This window comes from Rhineura floridana, chromosome 1 (genome assembly GCF_030035675.1).
Source record: "Rhineura floridana isolate rRhiFlo1 chromosome 1, rRhiFlo1.hap2, whole genome shotgun sequence".
NCBI classification, from domain to species: domain Eukaryota; kingdom Metazoa; phylum Chordata; class Lepidosauria; order Squamata; family Rhineuridae; genus Rhineura; species Rhineura floridana.
In genome coordinates this window covers 1,605,011-1,631,176 of record NC_084480.1, presented here as the reverse complement: position 1 = coordinate 1,631,176, position 26,166 = coordinate 1,605,011, and the positions used below count along the sequence as shown (strand labels likewise).

General features: G+C 48.6%; 2 protein-coding genes across 8 annotated transcripts in view; both read right to left on the bottom strand.

Annotated features, from left to right (window-relative positions):
- Window positions 1-235: 235 nt before the first annotated feature.
- Window positions 236-15,612, bottom strand: STOML2 (stomatin like 2). Its single transcript, XM_061612879.1, has 10 exons — window positions 15,103-15,612; window positions 13,251-13,403; window positions 10,417-10,516; window positions 9,345-9,403; window positions 8,897-8,998; window positions 8,198-8,332; window positions 7,536-7,680; window positions 6,778-6,857; window positions 2,025-2,153; window positions 236-529 (listed from the first exon to the last, which is right to left on the bottom strand). The coding sequence occupies exons 1-10, from the start codon at window positions 15,577-15,579 to the stop codon at window positions 392-394; spliced, it is 1,518 nt and encodes a 505-aa protein (XP_061468863.1). The 5' UTR covers window positions 15,580-15,612; the 3' UTR covers window positions 236-391.
- Window positions 15,613-22,810: 7,198 nt separating this feature from the next.
- The window catches only part of ATOSB (atos homolog B), a 45,575-nt gene continuing 42,219 nt past the window's right edge, over window positions 22,811-26,166 (bottom strand). For all 7 annotated transcript variants that reach the window (XM_061612861.1, XM_061612842.1, XM_061612851.1 and 4 more), the window contains 3 exons: window positions 25,961-26,029; window positions 25,483-25,673; window positions 22,811-24,531 (listed from right to left, as the gene is read on the bottom strand). In XM_061612861.1, the coding sequence (XP_061468845.1) occupies window positions 24,378-24,531; window positions 25,483-25,673; window positions 25,961-26,029 (414 nt within the window). In that variant the 3' untranslated portion in view covers window positions 22,811-24,377. The remainder of the gene's footprint in view (window positions 24,532-25,482; window positions 25,674-25,960; window positions 26,030-26,166) is intronic.

Here is a 26,166-nt window from a genome sequence, read left to right as displayed (position 1 = left end):
CGAGGGAGCAGAGTGGACCTGCCCTTGGCCTGAAGCTACCACGCTCCTAATCCCTCCTGAAGACAAGGGGCCACATTTCTAGCCCAATCCCTTCTCGTCTGCAGGCAGGCCCTTTGCTCCCTCAGCTGGTTTTTGGCAGGCAAGTCTAGACCTTTTCTCTTTGTGTAATTGAAAACCCCAATCGAAGAGAGAAATGTTCCCATGCGCTGCTACCACACAAGACCACACGCTGGGCCCCTGGCTACCTCCTTTTATTACATGATTAAATCCAAATTAGAAAATAAAGCAAAGTGGGAAGGGCAAGAGTCAAAGGTCAGGGGGCTGCAAGGTCCACCCACGGCAGGCATGGAGGAGGGGGCATCCCTGTGCTCCGTGCCCGCAGGCTTCTCTGTCAGCTGGCAGTTGGCTGCTCCTGCTCAGAGTACTCTGTGATTGAGGGCTGCTGTCCCTGGAGGGTGGAGGGAGGAGCCGTGGCTTCCGTGGCCTTCAGGGGCTGAGGCTTGCTGAGGGAGCTGTAGATCCCCATTGCCTGGAGAGAAAACAGAGACAGCAAGGTCAGGGAAGAGCCACACGCTCACTCACATGGCAAGCACAACACAAGGATGCAGATAGAGCTGGAGGAATCTGCCCGAACTCTACCTAGCACTCCTGGCTTTAGGCTGCTTTGCCTTCTGCAGAACGGCTCATCCTGAGCTCACCCACCCAGTGACCCACAAACTGGGAAACAGAGTCTGGGAGAGAGTTTCTGTCTACGCCATTTATCTATTTTATCAAATTTATATTCTGCCCTTCCTCCCAAAGGAGCTCAGGGTACCACACACATATGTAATAAAAGTTCAATTGCAAAACAAAATTAAAACATCTAAAGACTGTCAAAAATGTCTAAGAATAAGAATAAAACATCTGAAACACATTTCAGAACAGATATAACCAAATCATGTGTCTGCATAGGCCTGCTGAAAGAGACGTTTTCAGCAGGCATCTAAAAGGATATGATGGCACCTGCCTAATATCAACAGGCAGGGAGTTCCAACCAGATCAGCCACGCAGGGCCTCCTCAGTCCCACCAACGGAAACAGCTAGGTTGGTGGGGACTAGAGAAAGGGCATTTTCAGTGGTGGCCCCCACTCTCTGGAACTCCCTCCCGTTCGATCTTCGCCATGCCCCTTCCCTGGATATATTCCGCCAGGCATTAAAAACTTGGCTTTTTGGACAGGCCTTCAGGAATTCCGGGGAGGGCTAACTTTTTTGGGATATTTTATTATCTATTGATCGCCCTAACTGATTTCATGCTGCTGTGATTAATGATCGTACTGACTTTATTGTATTTGATCTGTATTGTATTGTAATTTACTGAATTTTAGTTTGTACGTCGCCTAGAGTGGCTTCGGCCAGATAGGCAACACAAAAATTAAGTTTATTATTATTATTATTATTACACGTGCTGCCACACCAAAGGGATGACTCCTTACCAATGCAGAATGGGGAATGTGTGGCATTCGTAAGAGTCCAGGCTCTGCAGATGGAAGTAACTGAGTCGGCACTTATGGGGTAAAGTGATCCCTGAAGTAAATGGTCAGGTGAGCAGCAGACTCAACTCGCAGGTCCAAAGCCAACTGCCCAGCCAATGCTTGCCAGCACTGCCTTTTCCCACCAGCACCATCATACATACAAGCTTGGTATATGCTTAAGGCCGCTGACTTCAATAGGGTGAGACATGCTAAGCTCTGGATGGGATCAGGCTGCAAGTCACCTAATGGAGGCTCCTGCTACAAGGAAGGGCAGCCCCTTCAACAGATACTCGCTCCCTTGTGAGCCAAGGAAGTATCACCACCTAATAGGCACCTTGCTCCTCTTAGAATGTGCAAGAATCCTCTGCTACTTCCTTATGGCTGAAAGGCCCTTGCGTCTCCATCCCTGCAGGCTCGTGCCCTTTGCCATCCTACAATGCCCAGAGGATTCCTCTGCTGCCTGTCGCAGGTCCCACGCCAGCCACCTGCTCCCTTGCATGCGTCCAAACTGACCTGGGCTACCATGCTGGTGATGTCTCCTGTGCTGGACGGCAGGAGGATGGTGTTGGTCTCTTTTGCCAGCTTAGAGAAAGCAGACACGTACTGCTCAGCCACTGACAGCGAAGCTGCAGCGTTGCCGTTCTGGGAGGGAGAGAGAGAGAGAGAGAGAGAGGAGGGAGGGAGGGAGTAAGAGAGCAGATGGGCACAGCAAAGGGGGGGAGCGTTCCAGGAGCAGAACTCACTTTCAACTGAGCGTAACAGAGGGCATCATTTTGGAGGAACAGGCCAACCCCCCCCCAAAAAAAAAACAAGGAAAAGAGGCACCAGACTCTTTCTATATAGCTTGGCATTCATCTATTGAACATACTTCCAAACACTCGTTTGGGCATCGCCCGCCCATGGAAGCCTGGCAGATTTGGAAACAAATATAACTACGGAAACTACTTCATAGGAGATTTACGTGTGACATCTTCCTATAAACTGATCAATAGATGGGTTCTGGTTTTGGACATGTTCCTCAAGAGATATTGCTCCTCTTTTATTTCTAGATTTTTGTTAAATATTGTTTATGTTGAATTGTGTTGTTGTTGGACTGATATATGTACGAGGCTTTACCTAAAGATTTCTGTAAAGAAAATAAATAAATAAAATGTATATGAAAAAAAACCCAAACAAAGCCACTGCCAGAGTTTGCTTTGTAATCCAAGGACTTTTCTCTCCTCTTTCCCAGGCGAGATGAAAAGGCAGACAATTCTTCAGGACAGAATATGTTGGCACGTTCCACACTGAACGGAATCTGTTACTATGACGTCTGAGAAATTTGTGTTTGTAAAGTAGGGTGCCTGTGTGTGACCTACGAGGATTTGGAGTCTAGCCAACGAGGAGGGGATTTCTACCAACAACAGAGACTCCTACCCTGGCAGAAGCCGCAGCCGTGAGGATTGTGTGTGCATGATGTGTCATAACACCGGGAACAAGCACACCATCCCTGGCCTGTGGAGTATGGGGGGCTGATGCTGGCTGAACAAGAGGGAGTTCAGCACCTGACTTCCCACCTGCAAACTCCTCTTCAAGCTGGCCAAGCACGGCCACCTCCCCCCCCCCCGTTCCAAAAGAACCTTCTGGGGACACAAGGAAGCCTGTGCTTGGTAATGGACCGGATGAGGGCCAATAAACTAAGATCTGTTATGGGCTGGCTTCATGTTTAATGTATGCAAATTTCCCATCTAAGAGTCTTCATAAGGTATGTATTTATCCTAAAGTACAGAATATCCTAAAGTTGTTATGTGCCTTCAAGTCGACTACAACTTATGGCGACCCTATGAATGAGCAACCTCCAAGAGCATCTGTCATGAACCACCCTGTTCAGATCTTGTAAGTTCAGGTCTGTGGCTTCCTTTACAGAATCAATCCATCTCTTGTTTGGCCTTCCTCTTTTTCTGCTCCCTTCTGTTTTCCCCAGCATTATTGTCTGTTCTAGTGAATCATGTCTTCTCATGATGTGTCCAAAGTATGATAACCTCAGTTTCCTCATTTTAGCTTCTAGTGATAGTTCTGGTTTAATTTGTTCTAACACCCAATTATTTGTCTTTTTCGCGGTCCATGGTATGCACAAAGCTCTCCTGCAACACCACATTTCAAATGAGTTGATTTTTCTCTTATCCGCCTATTTCACTGTCCAACTTTCACATCCATACATAGAGATCGGGAATACCATGGTCTGAATGATCCTGACTTTAGTGTTCAGTGATACATCTTTGCATATAATATGATCCCAGGCTATGGTCTGAGGGCACATAAGGCCAGCTCCCTGATCTGGTCAGCGCCTGGATGGGAGACCACTTGGGAAGTATATGTAAGCTGCCTTGGGTTTCTATCATGAAAAGAAAGGCGGGGTATAAATGTAATAAATGATAATAATAATTATGTATCCAGGTATGCAGACCTCTTTATAGTATCCGGTCAAGTCTTATAAAGTAAACTGGAAAAGCTTTTCTGCTCCACTCTCCTTTGTCTAGTTCTGGGCAGTCGGCCAATGTCCTCTTACTAATACAAACAAAGGAGCCAACATGTAGGAGCCACAGGAGGAAGCTCCTTATATGATGTGGACAACACCTACTTCTGGTTGAGTTGACTGGTTGTTGATGAACAGGTTAGCAGGTCCCACTTGCCGTCTCTAGCAGGCGGCACAGAGGCAGCAGCTGATAAGGGGACAGCCAAAGTCACAGCTGTTAAGCAAGGCTATAGCCTTGAGACAACCCTATAAAAGAGAGAGGGTTTTCTGCAGCTGGCACCAGTCTTTCAGATTTGGTCCAATGTACTGCTGCTATGCTGTTGCTAGCCAGAGGTTTGCCCCCCACAATTCAATTTCTTTCCAGGTAAGAGATAGAAATGTATTGAAATGAGCTAACAAGGAAATGAAACTTCTTTGATGCTGGTTCCTTTCACTACAACTTCACAAATACTGCAATGTAACCTGTATACATGTATAAATGGGAACTAACAGAACCTTATACTTTCAGGTATGTTAACTGTATTCTGCAATGTATACTGATATAATATTTTGTATACTAATATACATAATATTAGAGGTAGAATACATAACATTGCTACTGGCTAAGGCAACAGTTCGATTCCCTAAAGGAAGCCACAGACCTGAACTTCCAAGATCTGAGCAGGGTGGTTGATGACAGATGCTCTTGGAGGTCATTGATTCACAGGGTCGCCATAAGTCATGACTGACTTGAAGGCGCATAACAACAGTAACAAAAGCAACAGTAAGCATTATGAATGCCATTATGTGCTTGTAACCAGTCAGGACTTTGACCCCGACCTATACGGTTCTGATTTACTGGCTGAAGCCGGATACATGCGTATAAATACACACTGAATGTATAAAGAGAAAATAAATACTTTAAGAAACATTGTAAAGACAATTCGCTGTGGAACGCCCATTATTTTTCCCGATGCATCCTCAATCTTAAAGGAGTGTTGAGTTGGATTTCCACTATGGCCTGCAGATGAACTGCTGTTGGAGGCTGTGCAAACTTAGGTGAGAGCAACATCTGACTTATAAGGACTCTGAATAGCTATAGGATGAAAGGGAAAACATGAGGACCTTCAATCCTGTGCGTTTACAAGAAAGAGGTTGTTCAGGCAATTTCAGGCTTAATCTAGGCAAGATGGAGGCACTGTGGCTGTTGGGCTGCCCTGCCCAGTTAGGACTTCAACCTGTCTCAGACAGTGCTGCACAGGTTCGTAAGTCTGGGGGTGCTCTTAGATCCAGCTGTCACTGCAGGCATGGGGACCTCAGTGGCATATACAAATATATATTTGTGGTTTCAAATTGTATTGTCTTTTATTAACTTAGGCATAAGAACAACAGAGGAGCCTGGTGGGTCAGGCCAAAGGGGGGCCATCTAGTCCAGCATCCTGTTCCAACAGTGGCCAATCAGATGTCTGAATGGGAAACCCACAACAACAGTTTCTAGCAAGTGGAATTTAGAAGCATTCTGCCTCCAACAGCGGAGAGAGCATAACTGTCACGGCTACTAGCTGCGTAACTGTCATGGCTACTAGCTGCTGAAAGAAGTCTCCTCCATGAATTAGTCTAATCCTCTTTTGAAGCCACCTACGTTGGCGGCAATCGCTGCCTCCATAGTTTAATTATGCACTGCATGAAGAATACTTCCTAGGGAGATCTACCAACTTCGACCCTACTGGACACAGACAGCCTTACAACAGGTACCCGTGCTCTGGTAACCTCACAGTTGGATTACTGCAACATGTTATCCACGGGGCTGCCTTTGAAGACAATCCAGAAAGAGCAGCTGGCCTCAAAACAAAGTGGGGGAGGGAGGAGACTGGCAGATGTCAGTATATCACCCCAGTGCTTTAACATCTGCACTGGCTCCCAGTGCTGGCATTAGCCTGGAAAGCCCGAAATGGCCGGGGGGCCAGGATACTTGAAGGGTTGCTTCCTCCCTTATGCACTTGCCCAGCCCTTAAAGTCTTTGTCAGAGGCACTTCTCCAACTTACCCCATCTGAGGAGGAGAAGAGGGCCTTCTGGGTGGTGGCACCCCAGCTATGGAATGCTCTTGCCAGAGAGGTTCTCCTGGCACCACATTAAAAAAACAAATATGATGCCAAGTGAAGACTTCTTTGCTCCCAGGCTTTTAAAATTCTGTACTTTCAGTCCTTAGAACTCTTTTGTCTGACATTTGCTGCCTTTAAGTGCTGTGTCCTGTTTTTATTGTGGTGTTATGGTTTTTACGTTGATTTTCCATAATTTGTCTAGTGTTGCTCTTACATATGGATATTTTTAGGAGAGTTGGTTGCATTTTGTTTATTTTAAACTGTGAAGTGCACAGAGGACACAGCTGGGTGAGATGGACATGCTTAAGTAAAAGAAACTGTGAAAGGAGACATATTTGTGATCTAAGGGGCCACACGTTGAAGAGCAATGAGAGCAAGCACAAGATTTCAGTGTCAGGGTTCTGCCTAAATAAACAGCCACCTCCATCCTCCCTTTGCTTGCTGCATCCCCAGGCAAAAACATATTTATTTTATTTATTAAGTTTATATCCTGCCCTTCCTCCCAAAGGAGCCCAGGGCAGCAACTCAGCCAGACGTCGGCTGCAAAGCCTTGGGAGAGGCCGCCCCCCGAACACAACAACCGCATGCTGGGAATCGCCATCCCAAGGGGCCTCCAGGCAGGTGCTGTTCCTGGCCAGCCACCACCTTCCCCAAGATCCCCTCCCTCACCTGCTCTGCCAGAGCAGCTGCCACAACGCGGATTGCTTCTGCCTTGGCCTGAGCCCTCACCAGAATGGCCTTGGCCTCCCCTGGGAAAAGAAGCAAAGAGCTGTCAGGCAGTTCCAGGGGAGCCCCAAGAACAGACACATCCCAAAAAGCTCAGCTCACAGCAGCAAAGCAACGTCCTCCACCAGAAACCTCACCCCAATCATTCTGGACTCCCGTGGCTTCACATTCACCCCCACAACATAGGAGCTAGGAGGGAAAGAAGCCAAACCGTCTTGAAAGAGCAGAAGATGTCCAAGCAGAAAGAGGGGAAAGGGTTCTGCTGGACAGGTGGGGCAATATCATCTTTGGTGGCTTGGGATCTGCCATTCTCTGTAAAAGCAACATTCAGAAAAATCTCATTTCTCTGCCTTCAACATCAACTTTCTAGACCTCAAGGCCGCTCAGGTAAGAGCTAGGCAGACGAACCGCCATGCCTGCTCCACATCTCCCAGTTCGCAATTCTTCTTCCCACTGTCCAGCTGAGAACACTGGAAGAGCCCTGCCGCTGCATCAGGACAAAGGAGGCTGATCTTGCCCCAACGCCCTGTCCTCACAGCTGCCAGCCTGTGCCCCAGTCAGAAGCCCATAAGCAGGACCTGTAATAAGCAGTGCCATCTCCCCGCCCACGCCCAGCTGCTCAGACTCCCCTCCTGCTCCCCCAACATTCACCTGACCAGCACCCCCAAGACTTGGCAGCCTCCCTCCCTCCCTCCTTTTACCGGCAGCTTGGTTGACCTGCTCCGCTTTGTCTGCTTCAGAGGCCAAGATCTGCGCCTGTTTCCGCCCCTCGGCTACGTTGATGGCCGACTCCCGGGTCCCTTCCGACTCCAGCACGGTCGCCCGCTTGCGCCTCTCGGCCTCCACCTGGAAGAGAAGCCAGCGCTTTGCAGGGACCTTCCACCTCATGGCAGAAAAGCCCGCCGGTGCCCAAGGCCAGGAGCCCCAGGCACGGGGTGTCTACGTGCAGAGGGGCCCTCGGCACGGTCGTTCAGCTTGCGCCACTGCTGCTCCCCCCAGGATCTTCGGGGGCAAAATATGACTTGAGAGAACACATGGTCCCCCCTCCCCATGTCCGACAAAAAAGTGCTGTTTTGCAGACATTGCGAGGAGGTGGATTACACCATGTGACGGCCCTTCAAAAGGTGCTAGATGGAGAGAAGAAACCTCTGCACTGCATGGAGCTGAAATGCACCACCAGCCCACCCTGTAGCATCCCTGGGACAGATGCAGCCACCGTTTCAGCTACAGCCACTGCCCAGCCAGTCCAGAGAGAATGGGCTGAGCCAGAAACACAGGGAGAGGAAGAAACACCAGCCTGCCCCGTCCCCTGGAATCAGGCCACCCGGAGGGGAGGGACCTCCCTCCAGGAAGGCACACAGACCTGCATCTGCATCGACTCCTTGACGCGAGGCGGCACGTGGATGTCCTTGATCTCATAGCGCAGGCACCGGATGCCCCAGTAGTCTGAGGCCTGGTTAATAGCGTCCACAATGCTGGAGTTGAGGGATTCACGCTCCTGTGCAGGGAACAGGCACACGGACACCAACTGAGGCCTAAGAACACAGGAAGCTGCCTTTCCCCAGGCCGGGCCATTTGGCCATCTGGCACAGTGCTGTCTGCTCTGACCGGCAGCAATGGCTCTCCAGGCAGACGGTCTTCCTCATCACCCACAAATGATCCTTTTTCAACTGGAGATGCCGGTGGCTGAACCCAGAACCTCCTGCGTGCAAAGTATGAGCTCTACCACTGAGTCGCAGACTCTCCCTAAGCCTTTCCAGTACTTCCTCCCTGGGCGCAGGTCTCCTGCTCTGCCTATCCCCAGATTTGGTCACCTCTTGCACCTGCCGTTTCATGCCCCGGATGGCTCACAGCAGGTGATCCCCCTCACTCCCCAATCCATCCAGGTTGTGCCCCACGGGACCCCCACAGCACAGCTGACCCTCCTTACATCATTCAGTAATGACAGCCTGTGAGCTCCCCCAGAAACCCAGCCTCCTCCCACTCTCCCCAGTGCTATACAGTCCCAGTCCCCCCACACACACACCCCAAACACCCCTAGGCCCCGCCTGCTGTTGCTCACCCGGAAGACTTTATCAAGGGAGAGTTTGCCCAGCTCAGATCGCATGGTGGTCTGGGCCAGCTGGGTGACAGCATACTCTGGATCCTCCACTCCATAACTCGCCTGGAAGAAAAAGTAAGAGGTAAGAAGCTGGAGGAGGGGAGGGAAGGCAGCCCTGACTACTGCAAACTCCTCTGGCCCCCAACCCCAGGGCCTGGACATCGTCAAGGGCCATGGGCAGCTGCTGAAGTACAAGGGAAAAAGTCTCCCTTCCTGGCCCCAGAAGAGCCCATCAAGTGAAGCAGCAGTCCCTTGACATGTCTCACCCTCTCTTCTACACCCACCCTCCAACTTGCACCTGGATAACAGCAATAAACCCGAGGCGGTCAAAAGGAATCCTCTGTTGTGCACCAGAGGGCCAAAGTCTGTTCCCAGCCTCCAGATCCCCCCGTGCCATAGGAGGTGGTACCTTGTAAGGGTCCATGATGCGCAAGTAGAGGACACCATCTATCTGGAGGGTCACGTTATCTGCAATAATACAAGCAACGATTTCAGAGGAAGAAGAGGGAGGTGCCACCTTCCTTGAGAAGGCTCAGCAGCTGAGACAGAAGGCAGCAAGGATATTTACTCAAACGGCACACATTCAGACAAGAGTTTTCCCAACCAAAGCCAACCCACAACATCAAAGGTCTCCCAAAAATGCAGAAGGAAAAGCGAGGGAGAAATGCAATCCATTTAAGCATCTAGCCCTCTCTTTGCTTGAGAAGGATTAAGAACTGGGCAAGGCTGCTTCAGAAAGGGGTGTGTGGATCCTTCTTAGAAGAACGCTATTGATTTCTTTGCAAACACTACAAATAATATTGTAGTAAAGGAATCTGCAGATAGAAAATGGTGAATGGCAGAAGAACCCCCATTAATTACAGAGATCAATGACAAGCAACACTGGCCGGTTCTGCACCCCCTTTCTAAATGATTTACACCAGCCAGCAACATTCTCTCAGGTCAGGGAGCCTTGAATGCTCTCATGCCTCCTCCGCTGTCCTCTTGCAGCAGATCCTTCTGCATCTCTTTGGAGACTGTCACAGCAGACCAGGCCATGCCTTTGGCCACCAGTGGCTCATCTGCCCTGACGTCTTGCTAGACCTCGGGCACTTGAGTTCTCAAGACTTTTAGAGTCTGAACTCCAAGATCCATAAGCAAGGTATGTGAAAGTGAACCCCTCTGTTTATGTTTGTGCTCTGCGGACATCTGACGGACACTCGTTGAAGGAGCTCAGTTCAGCTGCAAAGTCCTTGAATGAAAAAGGACAGAGAGCACTCTGGGCTCACACGTGTGGTGATGCAAGGCAAGACAACATAACTCTGCTAGCAAAGGCGGCAGTCCAATTCAACAATGGGCGTGGGGCTACCTGGCATTAAGGGGGAGGCTATGCTGGCCCAGGAGCTGCACCGCCACGTACGCCATCCATTCCCTGGCCCATTCAGTGCCAGCCCCGCCTTGCCCCTCTGCTCCTGCCCTCCCCACCAACCGGATATTCTCACCAAGGGTAACAGCCGACTGCTCTGGCACGTTGATGACAATTTCTTTGAGGCTTTGCACATAACGGATACGATCCAGGAGCGGGATGAGGAAGTTCAGTCCCTGGCAAGGGTCAGCAGCAAAGGGAAAAGTCTTTCTTCAGAACAGCAACCTCTTTCTCCATATATTCAACTATCTCAGATTGCCCAATTCTCTAAAAGCCAGGGGGTGGGGAACTTGTGGCCCTCCAGACCGTGTATGATTCCAACTCCCATGGTGCCCAGCCAGCATGGACAGTGGTGAGGGATGATGGGAACTCTAGTCCAACAACATATGGAGGGCCCACCCTGGGCTCCCCAGCCATGCTGAACAGCCCACAGAGCATGAAGTTCTCTGTAGGGAACTGCTTAAGAACCGCCTGGATCTATGTATTTTATAACAAGGGCACTGCAGCCGTCTCAGGCTGCAATCTTAACCACACTCACTAAGAAGCCTGCCCCACTGAACCCCAAGGGGACCAGCCTGACAGTAAACATACCCAGGATCAATCTCTTAAGAGCTAGCATTTCTCCTCTTACTGAAACGCGGGAGTCTGAGAAGCAGGGACTCCATCTGTTGGACATCGAAGGAAGCAGCGAAACGCGTTCCAGAGAGTCAGCACCAACGCCAAGAGACAGCACCAAAGAGGGATGAAGCCCCCTGTATTACCTCAGAATTAGGACAGAACCCAAGCCCTCAGCTGAAAACTTTGCAGCCAAATCCTATGTGTGCTTACACAAAGGTTTTTCAGTTGGACTTACTCTTCGTGTACTCAGGATCAGAAACTCGGAATACTACTGGAAAATATGGACTATGCTAAGGGTCAGGTCACATCCAGCATTTGACATCTTTCACCCACCACCAGCCCAACTATTGCAATGAGCTCTACCTGGGGCTGCCGTTGAAGCAACTTGGAAACTTCAACTCGTCCAAAATGCAGCAGGCAGGTTACTGGAAAGGGTTCCATCTAGAGCTCATATAACTCCTGTTTCATAACAGCTGCACTTGCTGCCAGTTTGTTTCCAGGACCAATTTAAGGTGCTCACGCTGATGTTTAAAACCCTAAACTACTTAGGCTCCAAACAGGCATGTGTAAACTATGGAATTCACTCCCACAAAAGGCAGTGATGGCCACAAACTTTGAAGGCTTTAAAAGAGGATTAGACAAATGCAGGAAGGATAAGCCTATCAACGGCTACTAGCCATGATGGCTATGCTCTGCATCCACAGTCAGAGGCAGGATGCTTCTGAACACCGATGGCTGGAAACCGCAGGAGGGGACAGTGCTCTTGCACTCAGGTCCTGCTTGCTGGCTTTCCACTGGGACATCTGCTTGGCCACTGTGAGAACAAGATGCTGGGCTAGACGGGCCACTGGCCTGATCCAGCAAGCTCTTCTTATGATCAAAGATCTGAAAAATCATCTCCATCCTTACAGACCTTCTTGGGTGTTAAGATCAGCAGAGGCGGTCCCTTTGGTCATTCTGCCACTTTCAGAAGTGTGGTCAATGGCTGGCTAGGAGGTAGCACCTAAATTGCAGAACACCTAGTGTCTTCAGTATACAGCTTTTGTTGTATGCTGAAGATGCACCTCCTTGTGGTGGCAGCTGACATTTAACGTAATTTTGTGGGACCTGCCTCTTCAGTTTTGTTTAATGTACACTGTACTGCTTTTGCTGGTAATTGTTTTTCTGTTTTTATAATTTTATACACACTTTTTTACTTCCTTTACTTGTAATAATATAATTACATCGCCATAACAAATCCTGGCACCCTTTGGTGAAGGGCAGGTAAGAATTCATATAAAGAAAAAACAAACAAACTTACTCCCTGGGGTTACAGGAGCAGGTGTGGCAAGGATCCTCTCCCAAAGATCCCCAGTTATTCATGCGGATACAGCTGATGCATGTCTATGCAGCAGTGGCTGGCCCTTCAATCCCACGGTTTTCCTGCTAAACATTGCCCCTTTGAAGCCGCTATTTTCCAGCCTGAAGCTTCAGGGGTGATTTTCAGTAGGAAAATAGCATGGGAGGGCCAGATCAACTTCTCCCTGCATGCAACTATCCTGCCTGGAAACTCACCCACTGCCATTTGTTTTTCTTTTCTTTTCAAGTCACATCAAACATGGAACCATGTCATGTAGCTTAGTCTCTGCATGTATGTTTCTTTAAAGAGACTACAGGACCTTTTCCTTTCATTAATGATGACCCCACACTCTCTTCTTCTTCTGGGGTTTTATGGTGAAGCAAGGCCTAAGAGGCCCTATTACCACCACCTACTGACAACTAAACACACACACGCACATACAAATCTACTCACAATAGACCAACTAAATTACAGACTTGCAAAAAATGCCAAATGGCAGATAAAACTAGAATCCGCAAACCACAGTCCCCAAGGCGGACTCCCAAGTCACCCACAGGGGCTCCTCTATCAGCCAAATCCCACTCTCTGATACCAGTCAAACCTGTGATTTCTACTTGATCTGTGATGTTATGCCATTTTTTCAAGTTTTTCTGCTTCAACAAGCCATGGCACCGTCACTAGAATGAAGACAGCAGATGGCCTGAAAGCCCAGCTCCAGGTATCTGTTTGATATTCAGTTTTCTTTCCTTTTTCAGAATAGAGGCCTACACACTGTCAGTCTTCTGTTTTTTGGCTTTTTGTCTGCATGGGAAAGTTGCAACTCTAAAAAAGTAGCTTTTGAAAGCTAGGCTGCAGATTTAAAACCCAGCTGGCTCCCCGCTACTTCCTTAACATCACCTGTTGCAGATTCACATACCCCTACCCCGATTATTGAAAGCAAAACTGCTCCTTACTGGCTCCAGGATGCGATGGAACTTGCCCATGCGCTCCACCACCCATGCTTCCTGCTGGGGTACGAAGAGGATCACAGTGTTCATGGGCAGGCTGGAGGACCATCTCTGTGGCACCCTAGCCAACCGTATTGTGGGCACTGGCCGCCTGCAGCTCTGCAAAGACATTTGGGGGAACAGGGTTGAGAATGTATATAGACTCAACTACCATGATAAAGAATCCCAAGTGGCGTGTAGGCAAGGGAGAGGTGCTCCTGTGTCCCTTCACACCCATCCATGCCAGGGCCCATCCCAGTGTTTCAACCAAAAGGTGGTCTGTGTCAAGATAGAAAGACAGATGGACACACACACACACACATATATATATACACACACACTAATAGGCAAAAGAATTTGGTAACGTGTCTCTGAGCATATGGGGGAGGAGGGAGAGGAGATTGGGTGGGTGGGTGGGCACTGGGAAGATGGAAATCCCCTTTCCTTTCCAAAAGGAAAACTTTGTAAACAGTATCATTATTTTTCAGGGTTTCCCCACCTTTTTATTCTACAGCAGGCACATATAGTTTCCCACCCAAATTTAAAGCGAAGCTGTCACTAGCCACATCCACACCAGACCTTTAGTCCACTTTAGAGAGTCATGGCTTCCCCCAAACAATCCTGAGAAGTGTAGTTTGTGAAGGGTGCCGAGAGTTGCCAGGAGATGCCCTATTCCCCTCACAGAGCTACAATCCCCAGAAGAGGGGCTGACTGTTCAACCACTCTGGCCACTGAATCTTTGTGAGGGGAATAGGGCCTCTCCTAACAACTCTCAGCACCCTTCACAAACTACGCTTCCCAGGATTCTCTGGGGGAAGCCATGACTGTCTCAGGTGAAAATCAAAGTCTGGTATGGGTGTGGCCTCCTAATTAGGCAAGCCCTGCAGCTGTGAGTCTGGCTTTTAGAACACTGACAGTTGGTTCTTACTGAGCATCCCCGACACTATCATTTAGTTCAATGCAAAATTTCTTAAATTAATTAAAAATCTGTCAGGCATTTTTGAAACTTTTAAACTGCAGAAGATGAAGCTCAGGGTATGGGGCAAGGTCAGTAATAGGATTACAGGTACTCTGTGAACATGGATGATTTTTAATGAATTTCAACAGATTATGAGAACTCTCGATGGAAAAAAGTCCAAAAGGGATCTGTTTTTTTTTTTCTTTTTACACTTTGAACTCTCTATTCTCTCTGTTTTGCATATCGCCATGAAAACTTTGATGGTTTTTAAGCAAGCGTTTCTGAGTTCAGGACTATAAGTTTTGTTTTGAAATGCGCTTATGGGAAGCATCAGAATGGCATGGGGGTATTTTCAGTGTAACATTGTGGAATGCGAAAAATCCACGCTGGCTATAGTATACAGCCATTTCTCCCCTAACAGAGGCTATCTGTCTACCCTGAATGTATTATCTTCCTGATTTATTACATGCCTGTGGCGCCCATCTTCTGGGATGGCGCTCAGCGTGGCATTTCAGGGAGGAAATCCCGAGTGTCGTCCTCCCCCTTTATGGCTCCAGATTAGCCCCCCCCCCTTCAGCTTCAGTCAAGGGGAGGCGGGAGGAACTTTTGGTCCTCCAGGTGCTGCTTTACTAAACGCCCCCCGCCCTTCTCTCCCCCCCCCGGAGGAGCCCAGGGCGGAAAGCGCATTCAGGCAAACAAAACTTTTAAACCACAATGGAGGGAGGGAGGCGTTCCCAGTTCGGCGCTTGAGCGCATTAGGGGATGCTCCGGGAGCCGACTCTGGGGGCCGAAGAGAACGGACACCGCTCGGACTCCCCCCGAGGCCTCCCTGCCCGGCGCGCCCTTGCCCCCCTCGCCCACCTCCCGCAGAAGGAGCCCCCTGGCGACCCCCCGCGCCGTCCGCAACGCCAGCATCGCTCCCTCGAGGGCCGCCGCCGGATGTTGGTCCGTCGCCGAAGCCCTTCCGCCTCCAAAGAACAACGGGATCGCACCGCCGACTGCCGGCTCCCGTGCAACTCCGCTCTTGCGTGGAGGCCGCTCGCGGCTCTTTAGCGGCTCCGTCGACGTGGGGAGGTCGTTCTCTCGGTTCTGCCCACTGCTCGGGCCTTTTGGCCTGGCAGGAGTGAAGGCGTAAAGGGAAGGGAAGGGGGAGGACGCCGCCTCGTCGGCCAGCCTGTGCTCCGGAACTCCTTTTCCAACGGCTGGACTTGGGGTGGCCTGGCTGAAGGCCGCAGCCCGATGCCAGTGGAGGGACGCGCTTCTGCTCGCGGGAGGAAGCAGCGCCTTACGACTGACTGTCCACCAAGCGGAAGTCCTAGGCTGCCTTGCCACGCACATGGCGGACTCTCTCCCACCGCGAGCGAGAGCCGAATGTTAATTCGGTGAACCACTCTGCCTCGATCCCAGAGATTGGGATGCGCGCGCAGATTCCGCCCCCCCCCGGGGTGCAGTCTTTTTCTCCTTCCGGCGGCGCTCGGAAAAGGCAGGCGGCTCCTGCTTTGCCCTCCCGAGTCTTGTTCAAAGGGAAGGCGCCGCAAGAGATGGGCAGGGCCGGGCAGGGCAGGTGGGGCCGTTCTCCCTGGGAGGCTCCGAAGTCCAGTCCGGTTGGCCCCTTTCCCCCGCTCACAAATCCTTGAGAAGACATTTGATGGTTTTCAGCAGGACTCAGTAATGGGGGGCCGGATGTAGTTGCTGATCCAAACATGGAGAAAACGGGGGAGGGGACCGCCCAGGATCCCACCCCGGAAACCCCTCAGGCGAGAAGCTAAAAGACCACTTTCTTAGGTGTGGATGTTTGGTGACTAGACCACACAATTAAGTATTTGTTTATTATTTATTTATTAAATTTATATCCCGCCCTTCCTCCCCGTAGGAGCCCAGGGCGGCAAGCAAAACACTAAAAGCACTCTTAAAACATCTTAAAAACAAAAAGATTTTAAAACATCTTTATAAGCAGTTCCAGCACACACAGAGACTGTGTAGAGAGGCTAACACGTTTTATGTGTAAAAATAGGGGTTTTCTAAACTAGAACTTAATTACATTTTAATTTCCTCCTCGCTTTCATCCTATTTGAAGTCCACCAATATTAGGCATAGGCTAGCATCAGATCATGCAGCGGAAGGAATCAAAATGTTTGTTGAGGTACTTGACTCTACTAAATTACCACCTGCTCTACTTTGGGACACCTTAAAGGCAGCTCTCAGAGGAAAATTCATTTCAGAAAAGAGGAAGGCTCAGGAAAGCAAGAGAACACAAAGAAATTACTTTTGGATGAAATAATCTCTAGAAGACAGTGTAAAAGGAACAACAGTATGAGGGCATGTCACATTTTAACAAGGAAAAAGTCGGAATATGGTGCTTTAAGCACAAATACAGTACCAACCACTCTGCAATACTATGAATTTGATAATAAAAATCCAAAACTCTAGGCGAATAGGCTTAAAAAATGAAACAAAAGAATGTTGTCTCCTCCATTCTACTAGAAGGGGAAAATAGAACTTTTGCAAAGGAAAAAATTACACAGCACTTTCAGGAATTTTATGAATCATCAGTGGATGAAAATATAAAAATGAATATTTACAGTGAGCAGGACTGGAAACTATTTCTACAGAACATAAAGAGAGACTTAATGATCCCATCATGACTGAGGAAAAAGAATGGGCAATCAAAAATTAAGGTTGGGAAAGTCACCTGGAACTGAGTACATTGGACTTTTTAAACAAATTATTTGGTGCTGAATAATGCCATTATTGGAACTGCTTTTTAATGAGGGGAGGGGCAATCCCAGATACTTGGAAATAGTCACATGTCACGGTTATACTAAAACTGGATAAAAATGGAGAAGCAGTGGAGCCATACCGCCCAATTTAACATTGATGCAAAAATATTTAGCTCAATACTAGCTGACAGATTGGCAAATGTGACCCCAACTTACGTACACCAAGATCAAGTAGGTGTTGTAAGGGGTAGGACTACACAGGTTGTTCAATGCACTACACTATGGTAACTGTACAAAGAGGCCGTTGGCAATCATTTCCCTTGATGCAACCGAGGTTCTTTGGAAGTTCCTTTTCCAAGTCTTGTTGAAAATGAACCTTGGTGAGAATTTTATAAGCACACTACAGCAATCTATATGAGGGTTTATTTTGCCTCCGTTTTCTCCCAAAAAGGGAACAGTGTGCAACCTTGCATCGGTAGCAATCTCAGTAAGGGGTCGGGATTGCAGTTCGAGATTGATAAGGAGATAGTCAGGAAATACCTAGTTAACCTAAATGAGTTCAAATCTCCAGGGCCTGATGAACTGCATCCCAGAGTATTGAAGGAACTTGCGGATGTACTCTCGGAACCTCTTGCCATCATCTTTGAGAAATCCTGGAGAACGGGAGAGGTGCCAGAGGATTGGAGACGGGCAAACGTCATCCCGCTCTTTTTAAAGGGTAAAAAAGAAGATCCGGGGAATTACAGGCCGGTCAGTCTGACTTCAATACCGGGAAAGATATTAGAACGGATAATAAAAGAGTCCATTGGCAACTATCTAGATGACATTGCTGTGATTAGTAGGAGCCAGCATGGGTTTGTCAAGAAAAAATCTTGTCAAACTAATCTCATCTCTTTTTTTGATCGGGTCACTAGCTTAGTAGATGGTGGAAATGCTGTAGATGTCATCTATCTAGATTTCAGCAAAGCGTTTGACAAAGTCCCCCACGACCTTTTGATTAGCAAACTGGTCAAATGCGGACTAGATGGAAATACCGTCAGGTGGATTCACAACTGGTTGGAAAACCGTACTCAAAGAGTGGTCGTCGGTGGCTCTGCTTTGGACTGGAAGGAGGTCTCGAGTGGAGTGCCACAGGGTTCTGTCCTGGGGCCGATACAAAAAGGGATTGTGAAGAGCTCCAAAAAGATATCTCCAAACTGAGTGAATGGGCGGAAAAATGGCAAATGCAATTCAATATAAACAAGTGTAAAATTATGCATATTGGAGCAAAAAATCTTAATTTCACATATACGCTCATGGGGTCTGAACTGGCGGTGACCGACCAGGAAAGAGACCTCGGGGTTGTAGTGGACAGCACGATGAAAATGTCGACCCAGTGTGCGGCAGCTGTGAAAAAGGCAAATTCCATGCTAGCGATAATTAGGAAAGGTATTGAAAATAAAACAGCCAATATCATAATGCCGTTGTATAAATCTATGGTGCGGCCGCATTTGGAATACTGTGTACAGTTCTGGTCGCCTCATCTCAAAAAGGATATTCTAGTGTTGGAAAAGGTTCAGAAGAGGGCAACCAGAATGATCAAGGGGATGGAGCGACTCCCTTACGAGGAAAGGTTGCAGCATTTGGGGCTTTTTAGTTTAGAGAAAAGGCGGGTCAGAGGAGACATGATAGAAGTGTATAAAATTATGCATGGCATTGAGAAAGTGGATAGAGAAAAGTTCTTCTCCCTCATAATACTAGAACTCGTGGACATTCAAAGAAGCTGAATGTTGGAAGATTCAGGACAGACAAAAGGAAGTACTTCTTTACTCAGCGCATAGTTAAACTATGGAATTTGCTCCCACAAGATGCAGTAATGGCCACCAGCTTGGATGGCTTTAAAAGAAGATTAGACAAATTCATGGAGGACAGGGCTATCAATGGCTACTAGCCGTGATGGCTGTGCTGTGCCACCCTAGTCAGAGGCAGCATGCTTCTGAAAACCAGTTGCCGGAAGCCTCAGGAGGGGAGAGTGTTCTTGCACTCGGGTCCTGCTTGCGGGCTTCCCCCAGGCACCTGGTTGGCCACTGTGAGAACAGGATGCTGGACTAGATGGGCCACTGGCCTGATCCAGCAGGCTCTTCTTATGTTCTTATACTCTTCAACATTTTTATCAATGACTTACATGACGGGGTGGAGGGAAGCCTTATGAAGTTTGCGGATGATACGAAACTGGGAGGAATAGCTAACACAATGGAAGACAGGAATAAAATCCAAAGGGACCTGGATAGACTAGAAAATTGGGCTGAAATTAATAAAATGAAATTCAATAAAGACAAATGCAAGATCCTGCATTTAGGCCACAAAAACAAAATGCAGGGGTACAGGATGGGAAATACCCGGCTTAGCAGTAGTGCGTGTGAGAAGGACCTTGGAATTGTAGTGGATCGCAAGTTGAACATGACCCAGCAGTGTGATGCTGCGGCAAAAAAGGCAAACACGGTTTTGGGATGCATAAACAGAGCTATAGTTTCCAGGTCGAGGGAAGTAATAGTCCCACTATATTCTGCATTGGTCAGGCCTCATCTGGAATACTGCGTTCAGTTCTGGGCGCCTCATTTTAAGAAAGATATAGACTAGAGCGGGTTCAGAAGAGGGCGACGAGGATGATAGCCGGTATGGAGAACAAGTCTTATGAGGAAAGGTTGAAGGAACTTGGCATGTTCAGTCTGGTGAAGAGAAGGCTGAGGGGTGAAGTACCTGAAGGGCTGTCACATAGAGGAGGGTACAGATTTGTTCTCCGCTGCCCCAGAGGGTAGGACTAGGTCTAATGGTTTTAAGTTGCAGGAGCGTAGATTCAGATTGGACATTAGAAGGAACTTCTTGACAGTAAGGGCAGTTCGGCAATGGAACCGACTGCCTAGGGAGGTGGTGGGATCCCCTTCGCTGGATGTCTTCAAGCAGAGGCTGGACAGCTATCTGCGGGAGATGCTCTAGCTGTGGATTTCCTGCTGTGAGCAGGGGGTTGGACTTGATGGCCTCCAAGGCCCCTTCCAACTCTAGGATTCTAGGGTTCCAGAGGGTGTGTTCAAGTAAATGGATTCTTGGAGGTTTGATATTGGCAGAGGCACAAAACAGACTGCCCACTATCACCCTTACACATTGCCTTGGCAATGGAGCCAGTGGCCCAACTATTGAGGGCAGATGAAGTTATTAAGGGATTATACTTAACAGGGAATGTTGCATTTGTTAAATCTCTTTGCAGATAATGGTGCTGTTCTGCCGATGAACCCTTTGCAGGCTATTCCCAGGTAAATCGAGATTATAAACCAATATGGACTTCGGGGTGGCTTACAAATTAATTTTGATAAATCAGAAATGTGTTTTAATTTGGCTCCAAAATTACAAGCATTTCTACAACGGAAAACTCATATAAAAGTTTACATTTCTGCACTTAAGATATCTTGGGGTTTTCATTCCTATAAAGATAAGCAAAATGGAATCTCTCAATTACACTCCTTTCATAAAAAACATAAGAAAATTGTTTCTTGATTGGAAATGCTTAACTCTTCCATGGATGGGTTGAGTTACAGTGGTGAAAATGATGGTTCTTCCAAAGTTAGTGTTTCTCTTTAGGACGATTCAGATTGTCACCACTCAGAAATTAAGGAGTTGGCAAAATCTGCTATTGAGATTCATTCATTCAAGGGAAAAGGCCTAGACTTCATTTTTCTATTCAGCATGAGGACAGCACGAGGGGGGCATGTAGGAATACCAAATCTGAAATTGTCATGATGCAAATCATTTGAAAAATTTGTTGCCAGTACTCGACTGTTCATGGTTGCCTATGCAATATCTGACTTGCTGGGAATCCAAACTTAGATCTTTACCTTTTATGGCGTATAAGGAAAAATACCTTCATTTTCTAGATAACCCCTTTCTATTAGCAGACTTGTCTGTCTGAAGGTTGTGGTGAAAGAGTTTGATTTCTCAGCCAACTCCTTTTATTCCATTTCTTCATCATCCACTATTTTAATATCAGAATAAGCTATGACTTTGAATGTTGGGAGGCGAAGGGGTTTTTACACATTATGTGACTTATTTATGGAGTTACTTTAAAACAAATTCAGGATAAACTATATCCACATCAGTGTACTTGAGAATAATAATGCTATACCAATGTGGTGGAGGGAGTGTGGAGTGCTTGTGGTGGATGTGTACTGCTGTTCAGACATTTTGGAAAAAAGTGTTTCATGAGATTGGGTTGATTTCAGGGCAGAACATTACTCCTGGCCCTCTTACGGTTCTTCTGTCTGTTCTCCAAGAAGATAATTTATCACTGCACTCTGAGGATTTAATAGTTACTTTAGTTGTGGCAGCAAGAATTGTAATTGCTCACAATTGGAGAAAGATTGACTGCAAATTAATGGATTTATGGTATTCTCAAATTTGGAACATAGCTTTGATGGAAAAATTAACACAACAAAGGCTGGTGAGGCAGGACCCAAATAAATAAGGTAATTTTCATATTAAGTGGTTTATGATCTATGTAGAAGTGGGGGGGGGGCATAATTTCTGTCCGCTACTGACTCATGCCTCTTTATGGAAGGATGTCTCTGGGTAGTACCTGGAATTTACTTTGGCTAAACCATTCTACCAAAGGTGGTAGATTCCTAAGCTTCTGTTTAGAGGTTTGGTGTGTTACGTTCTATGCCTTTTAAAGTTTACATTAATCTCAATTATCCTCCGATTTTTGAACCCCTTTTTATTATAATTTTTCTTCTTGTTTTGGTCTTTTTTTCCTCTTATTTATATATGTAGACATGCTTTGATTGTATAAGTTATATACGTTAGTACTTTGTAGTGGGTATCTATATTTCTTTGAATAATTTGATTTTTACACTTAAGAAATTGAAAAAAAATGTTTTAAAAAAGAAAGAAATGGATGAATTTTGATATAGTGGAGACTGGGCAGTACAGAGAAGACTGTGTTCTTCCCTTCTTATTTTTCAGCTACCTGTGGCTAGTACAGCCCAATATCTTCCTTCTTTCTCCCTGCCCCCTGCCCGGGACATTATAGGCTGGGCCATTTGTAGAGCCGTGGCTGATGCCAGGATTGCAGTGTAGACCACTGTGTATGGGCAGCGACATCAGGGAAAGTGCAATGGCAGCCCCTGATCCAGCTGACCAGCAGCTCTGCCATTGCCTAGGAAGCAGGGGTGGGGACAAGGCTGGTGGGTAATCAAGAAAATACGTAGATTGAGCTTTATGAATGCACGAAGAGAGTGCACATCCAGTTTCAATATGGGGACCAACAGAGAGCTAGCTATAGCTATTAGCTAGGTAGATGTCCATGGACAGAGGAAGTCTACCTCTGAATATTATTGTTTCATTGATTGATTTATATCCCGCCCTTCCTCCCAGCAGGAGCCCATTTATAAACTATGAATACCATTTATAAACTAATTGCAAGCTTCCTATGGGCATCTGGTTGGCCACTGTAGGAAGCAGGATGTTGGACTAGAAAGACCACCATGCCTGGATCCAGCACGGCTGCTCTCAGGCTCTGATATAAAAGGACCTCCTGACGGTAAAGAGGACCTGTATCCAGATGCAAATAGGAAGAATTGTCCTGTCGAATTAACTTGGGAACTGACGTCTTCTATTCAGCGGCAACTGGGCTGGGATTACTCGGACAGCAATGGGTCAGCACCTGACTCTCAACCAGGTTGCTGCACAGTCTCTGAGGGCCAGCTGGGTCTAAATCTGGGAGCTCTTCAGCCTGGAGGCACAGCCTGCTTTTGCAGGGATCACCTCAACATTAAATGGAAGTCAGAAAGTACCGCAAATACAAATGAAGACACACACCATTTCCAAACACACATTTATAGAATTTTCTTTTCAAAAAAAGAGAGAAAGTATCAGGTACAGTTCTTTCTGTCTTTTTTTAAAATATAAATATTTTCAAGTGTCTACAATTGTTGCACCTCTCCTCTCCCCATCACTGCTGCATCCTGGGAGAAGGATGTGGGAGGAGATGCAACTCAAACCAAAAAGGTCCAGGGAGAATGGGGCAGTTCAGAAGGGAGGGTGGAGGAATTGACACCCCTCCTCCTCAAAGGCTGTGGTAGCCAGGCCAAAATCCTTCACGGAAGCAAGAATGCCTCTCTTCTTTCTGAAATGGTGCAAATTGCCCCTGCATCCCCCATCCCCCTCTGAAATGGGGAAGAGTCACACAGACCTTAGGGTGATTGCAAAGGCAGCATTTATGACCCCCAAGAAACTTGTTTTTTTAAAAACAAAATAATACAGGGAAACCACCATGCAAGAGTCCCAAACCAACCTCAACTCTGCTCACGTTCCCTCCCCCCATCCATGGCAACATCATCTAGTTTGGCACCATTTACCTCTTCAACCTGAGGTGGGGAAAGGGGGCAATGATCTCGATTCAAGGCTTTGAGTCACAGCAGCGACACTCGTTCAGCCATTCAGGAAACCCCCCCCCAAAAAACCCCCCTGCCAAGACGAGCCTTCTGTGTCCCCCCTCTTGGGACCGCAGCAGCATGGGGAGCAGGGCCCTTCCCCGGCAATGCCTTGAATCGCGCTGCATCTGGGTTCCCTGCCTGTGCTGCAGCCGTGGGCCACCTGGGCCAGCTGCACCTCAGGCCTCAAGGGGACTGGCCTCAGGTCTCGCCCGGCTGGCAGAAGACGGGGTGGGTGAATGCGAGAGGGTGGCCACGTGGAAGCAGAGGAACACGAGCCCAGCATCTGGGGGAAGGAGGCACCCTCCCTCCGTGCGCCAGACCCAGGAAAGCTGCAGCTACAAGCAAGCACGGGGCTACCCTCTTGCTCCCTGGCACACACGGGCCTCCACGGGCCTTTTCCTCTCCTCAAGAGGCATCACAATAAGCTTGGACAGGCGAGGCTTTGAGGCCTCAACTCCCCAAATACATCAGCAACTCATGCAACAACCTGAGCTTTCCAGCCCAGATGTCAGCCTACATGCGGGGCTCTACTCTGCATGTCAAGGCTGCAATCAGTCTCTTTACTCTTCCCCCCCAAGACCTTTCATTGCTCCCCACTTTCAACCTATATATCACCCTCCCCTTAACTCAGGTGGCCCCAAATCCTGACATCAGAGCCCCCTTCCCCCAGGTAGCAGCCCCCCGCCCCTTCTCCGGTACCCTCTTGGCCCCCGCACAATGGCACAGGGCACCAGAAGTAGAGCTTGAGACGCTTTGCATTTGTGGCCCGGGCTGGGCGCAGGCCTTTCTCCAGACCAAGCACTGACAACACGCAACACACACAGCTCAGCCTTTGCAGGGACGGCGGCCTCCCTCCAGCCCAGCCCCCGGTTCTCTCTGGCTCCTTTCTTCATCCGGCAAAGTGCTGGTGGCTCCACGTGCGGCTCTCCCCCATCCAGCCACCCTCCCTCCCTCAGGCCCGTGGAGAGTAACGAGGGTTGCGTGGGAGTTCTGTGAAGGACTTCAGTTCATAGGGGATCCCCGAGTCTATCTCAATCGACTTGCGCGAGAAGAGCAGCCGGATGTTGTCATGCAGGTAAATCTTCCCCGACTTGGAGCTCTGGAACCTGCGAATGGAGGCAGTATCGTTCAGAGATCATTCTGGGACAAAATGGGTGGAAAACACACGGCAACTGTGGAAGCCGCCTTGCACCTAGTCAGCCCTTTGTCCATCTCGCTCAGGGTTCTCCGTGGTGCCTGACAGAGGCTCTGCGAGGTTTCAGGCAAGGGCTCTCCTCCCCGCCCTGCCTTGAGATGCCACGGAGGATTGAACCTGGGCCTTTCTGTGAGCACGCAGATGCTCTGCAACTGACCTACAGTACTTTGCCCGCCGGGGGGTGAGCCCGGGGGTGGCCTGTAGACAGGACAGTACCAGATCCTCCAATCGGATCAGAGCCCAGGGGCATGGGCCAGACCCAGCTCTCAAAAATAAAAGGTGCTTGGCCCAGGCTGTAGGGAGTGCCAAGGCCAGACCCGCAGGGCAAACCTTTTGTTCCTGAAAGGGAGAGATTGCATGGCTCTCCCATGATGAATCCAGACATATTTGAAATGGCTGCTATTTCCTTGCAATCTTTTAAGGAAAAAGAGCCACAAAATTGTGCGCTAGAGGATGCCAGGACTGGCTGAAGTCAAGATGGCTGCCATTGCACCAGATGGTTTCCAAGACAGGCACCATGTGGGTGCTGTGGGGAGCAGCCTCCCCCCACCCAAGGCAATTGGAGGGAGCATGCCATGCAAATGAGGGACGTGATAGAGGGCACAAATAAATTCAGGACCCAAAAGCACGCAAATTTCCTTTCCTTTTTTTAAAAGAAGGATTCTTACTAATTGCACAAATTATCTTAAAAATGTCCAGGCACAGCAGTGGCTTAGTGGGGTGTTCTCTCCAAGTCCGGCCAAAATCCTGTAACAGTGGGAGCAGGGTGGCCAAGGACGTGCCTGGGCACCCCAGGGAGCCAGCGCCAGCATGATTTTTTAAGTCAGCACATCCTTATGCTCCTTCCTTCCATCGTCCTTACCTCAGGTGCATCAGGTAACAGAGCACCCTCCTGGGCAGCTCCCCGGGGGCCGGGCTGGGGCCGGGCTCCTCACCAACGGGCACCAGGAAGATACGATGGCGCAGGAAGGTGATGTGGTTGGCTGGCATGTCATGGAGGTCGTAGGTCACCAGGAACATCTTCACTACTGTCTTGTTGGGGTTGAATAAGGTCTGGAACAGCAGAGGGAGTTAGTCATTGGGGCCGAAGGGAGGACCGCTCCCATGGGCTTCCCGCAATGGAGGGAGGCATTGCAAGGGGTCTCTGGAGGCCCCACCCAAATCCTGGGTCAGCACAGCCATTACCTCCCTTCTCTCCCTCTCCCTCTCCCACACACTCCCTCTCCCACTCACACTCTCTCACACTGTCACTCTCTCTCTCACACACACAGGATCCAAGCCCCAAACTGCCCACCTGCCAGCCTCAAGCTGAAGCACCCTCCCTCCCTCCCACAACTCACCACTTGGATGGTGCCTGTTTTGGGAATACTGTAGCCCTTCTTGCCCAAGGCTTCCAAATCAATGACTCCCTAGAGCAGAGAGAGAGGCAGATGAACCAGGAGGCAAGGCTGGAGGGGACTCTTGATTGGGGGGCAGGAGGGGCGCAGTGGAAGGAGTGGGAAGAGAGCATCCAGGGAGGCTGCCCAGATTACGGCAGCCAATTACA

What these genes read in the sequence shown, in the direction of transcription:
- STOML2 (XM_061612879.1), bottom strand. Translation starts at nt 15,579, where the DNA reads ATGTGCGTGGCAAGGCAGCCTAGGACTTCCGCTTGGTGGACAGTCAGT. An exon ending in TCCATCGCATCCTGGAGCCA is followed by an intron (nt 10,517 to 13,250) that starts GTAAGGAGCAGT and finishes GACCCTTGCCAG; the next exon opens with GGACTGAACTTCCTCATCCC. An exon ending in TCACCAGCATGGTAGCCCAG is followed by an intron (nt 530 to 2,024) that starts GTCAGTTTGGAC and finishes TTTTCTCTCCAG; the next exon opens with GCAATGGGGATCTACAGCTC.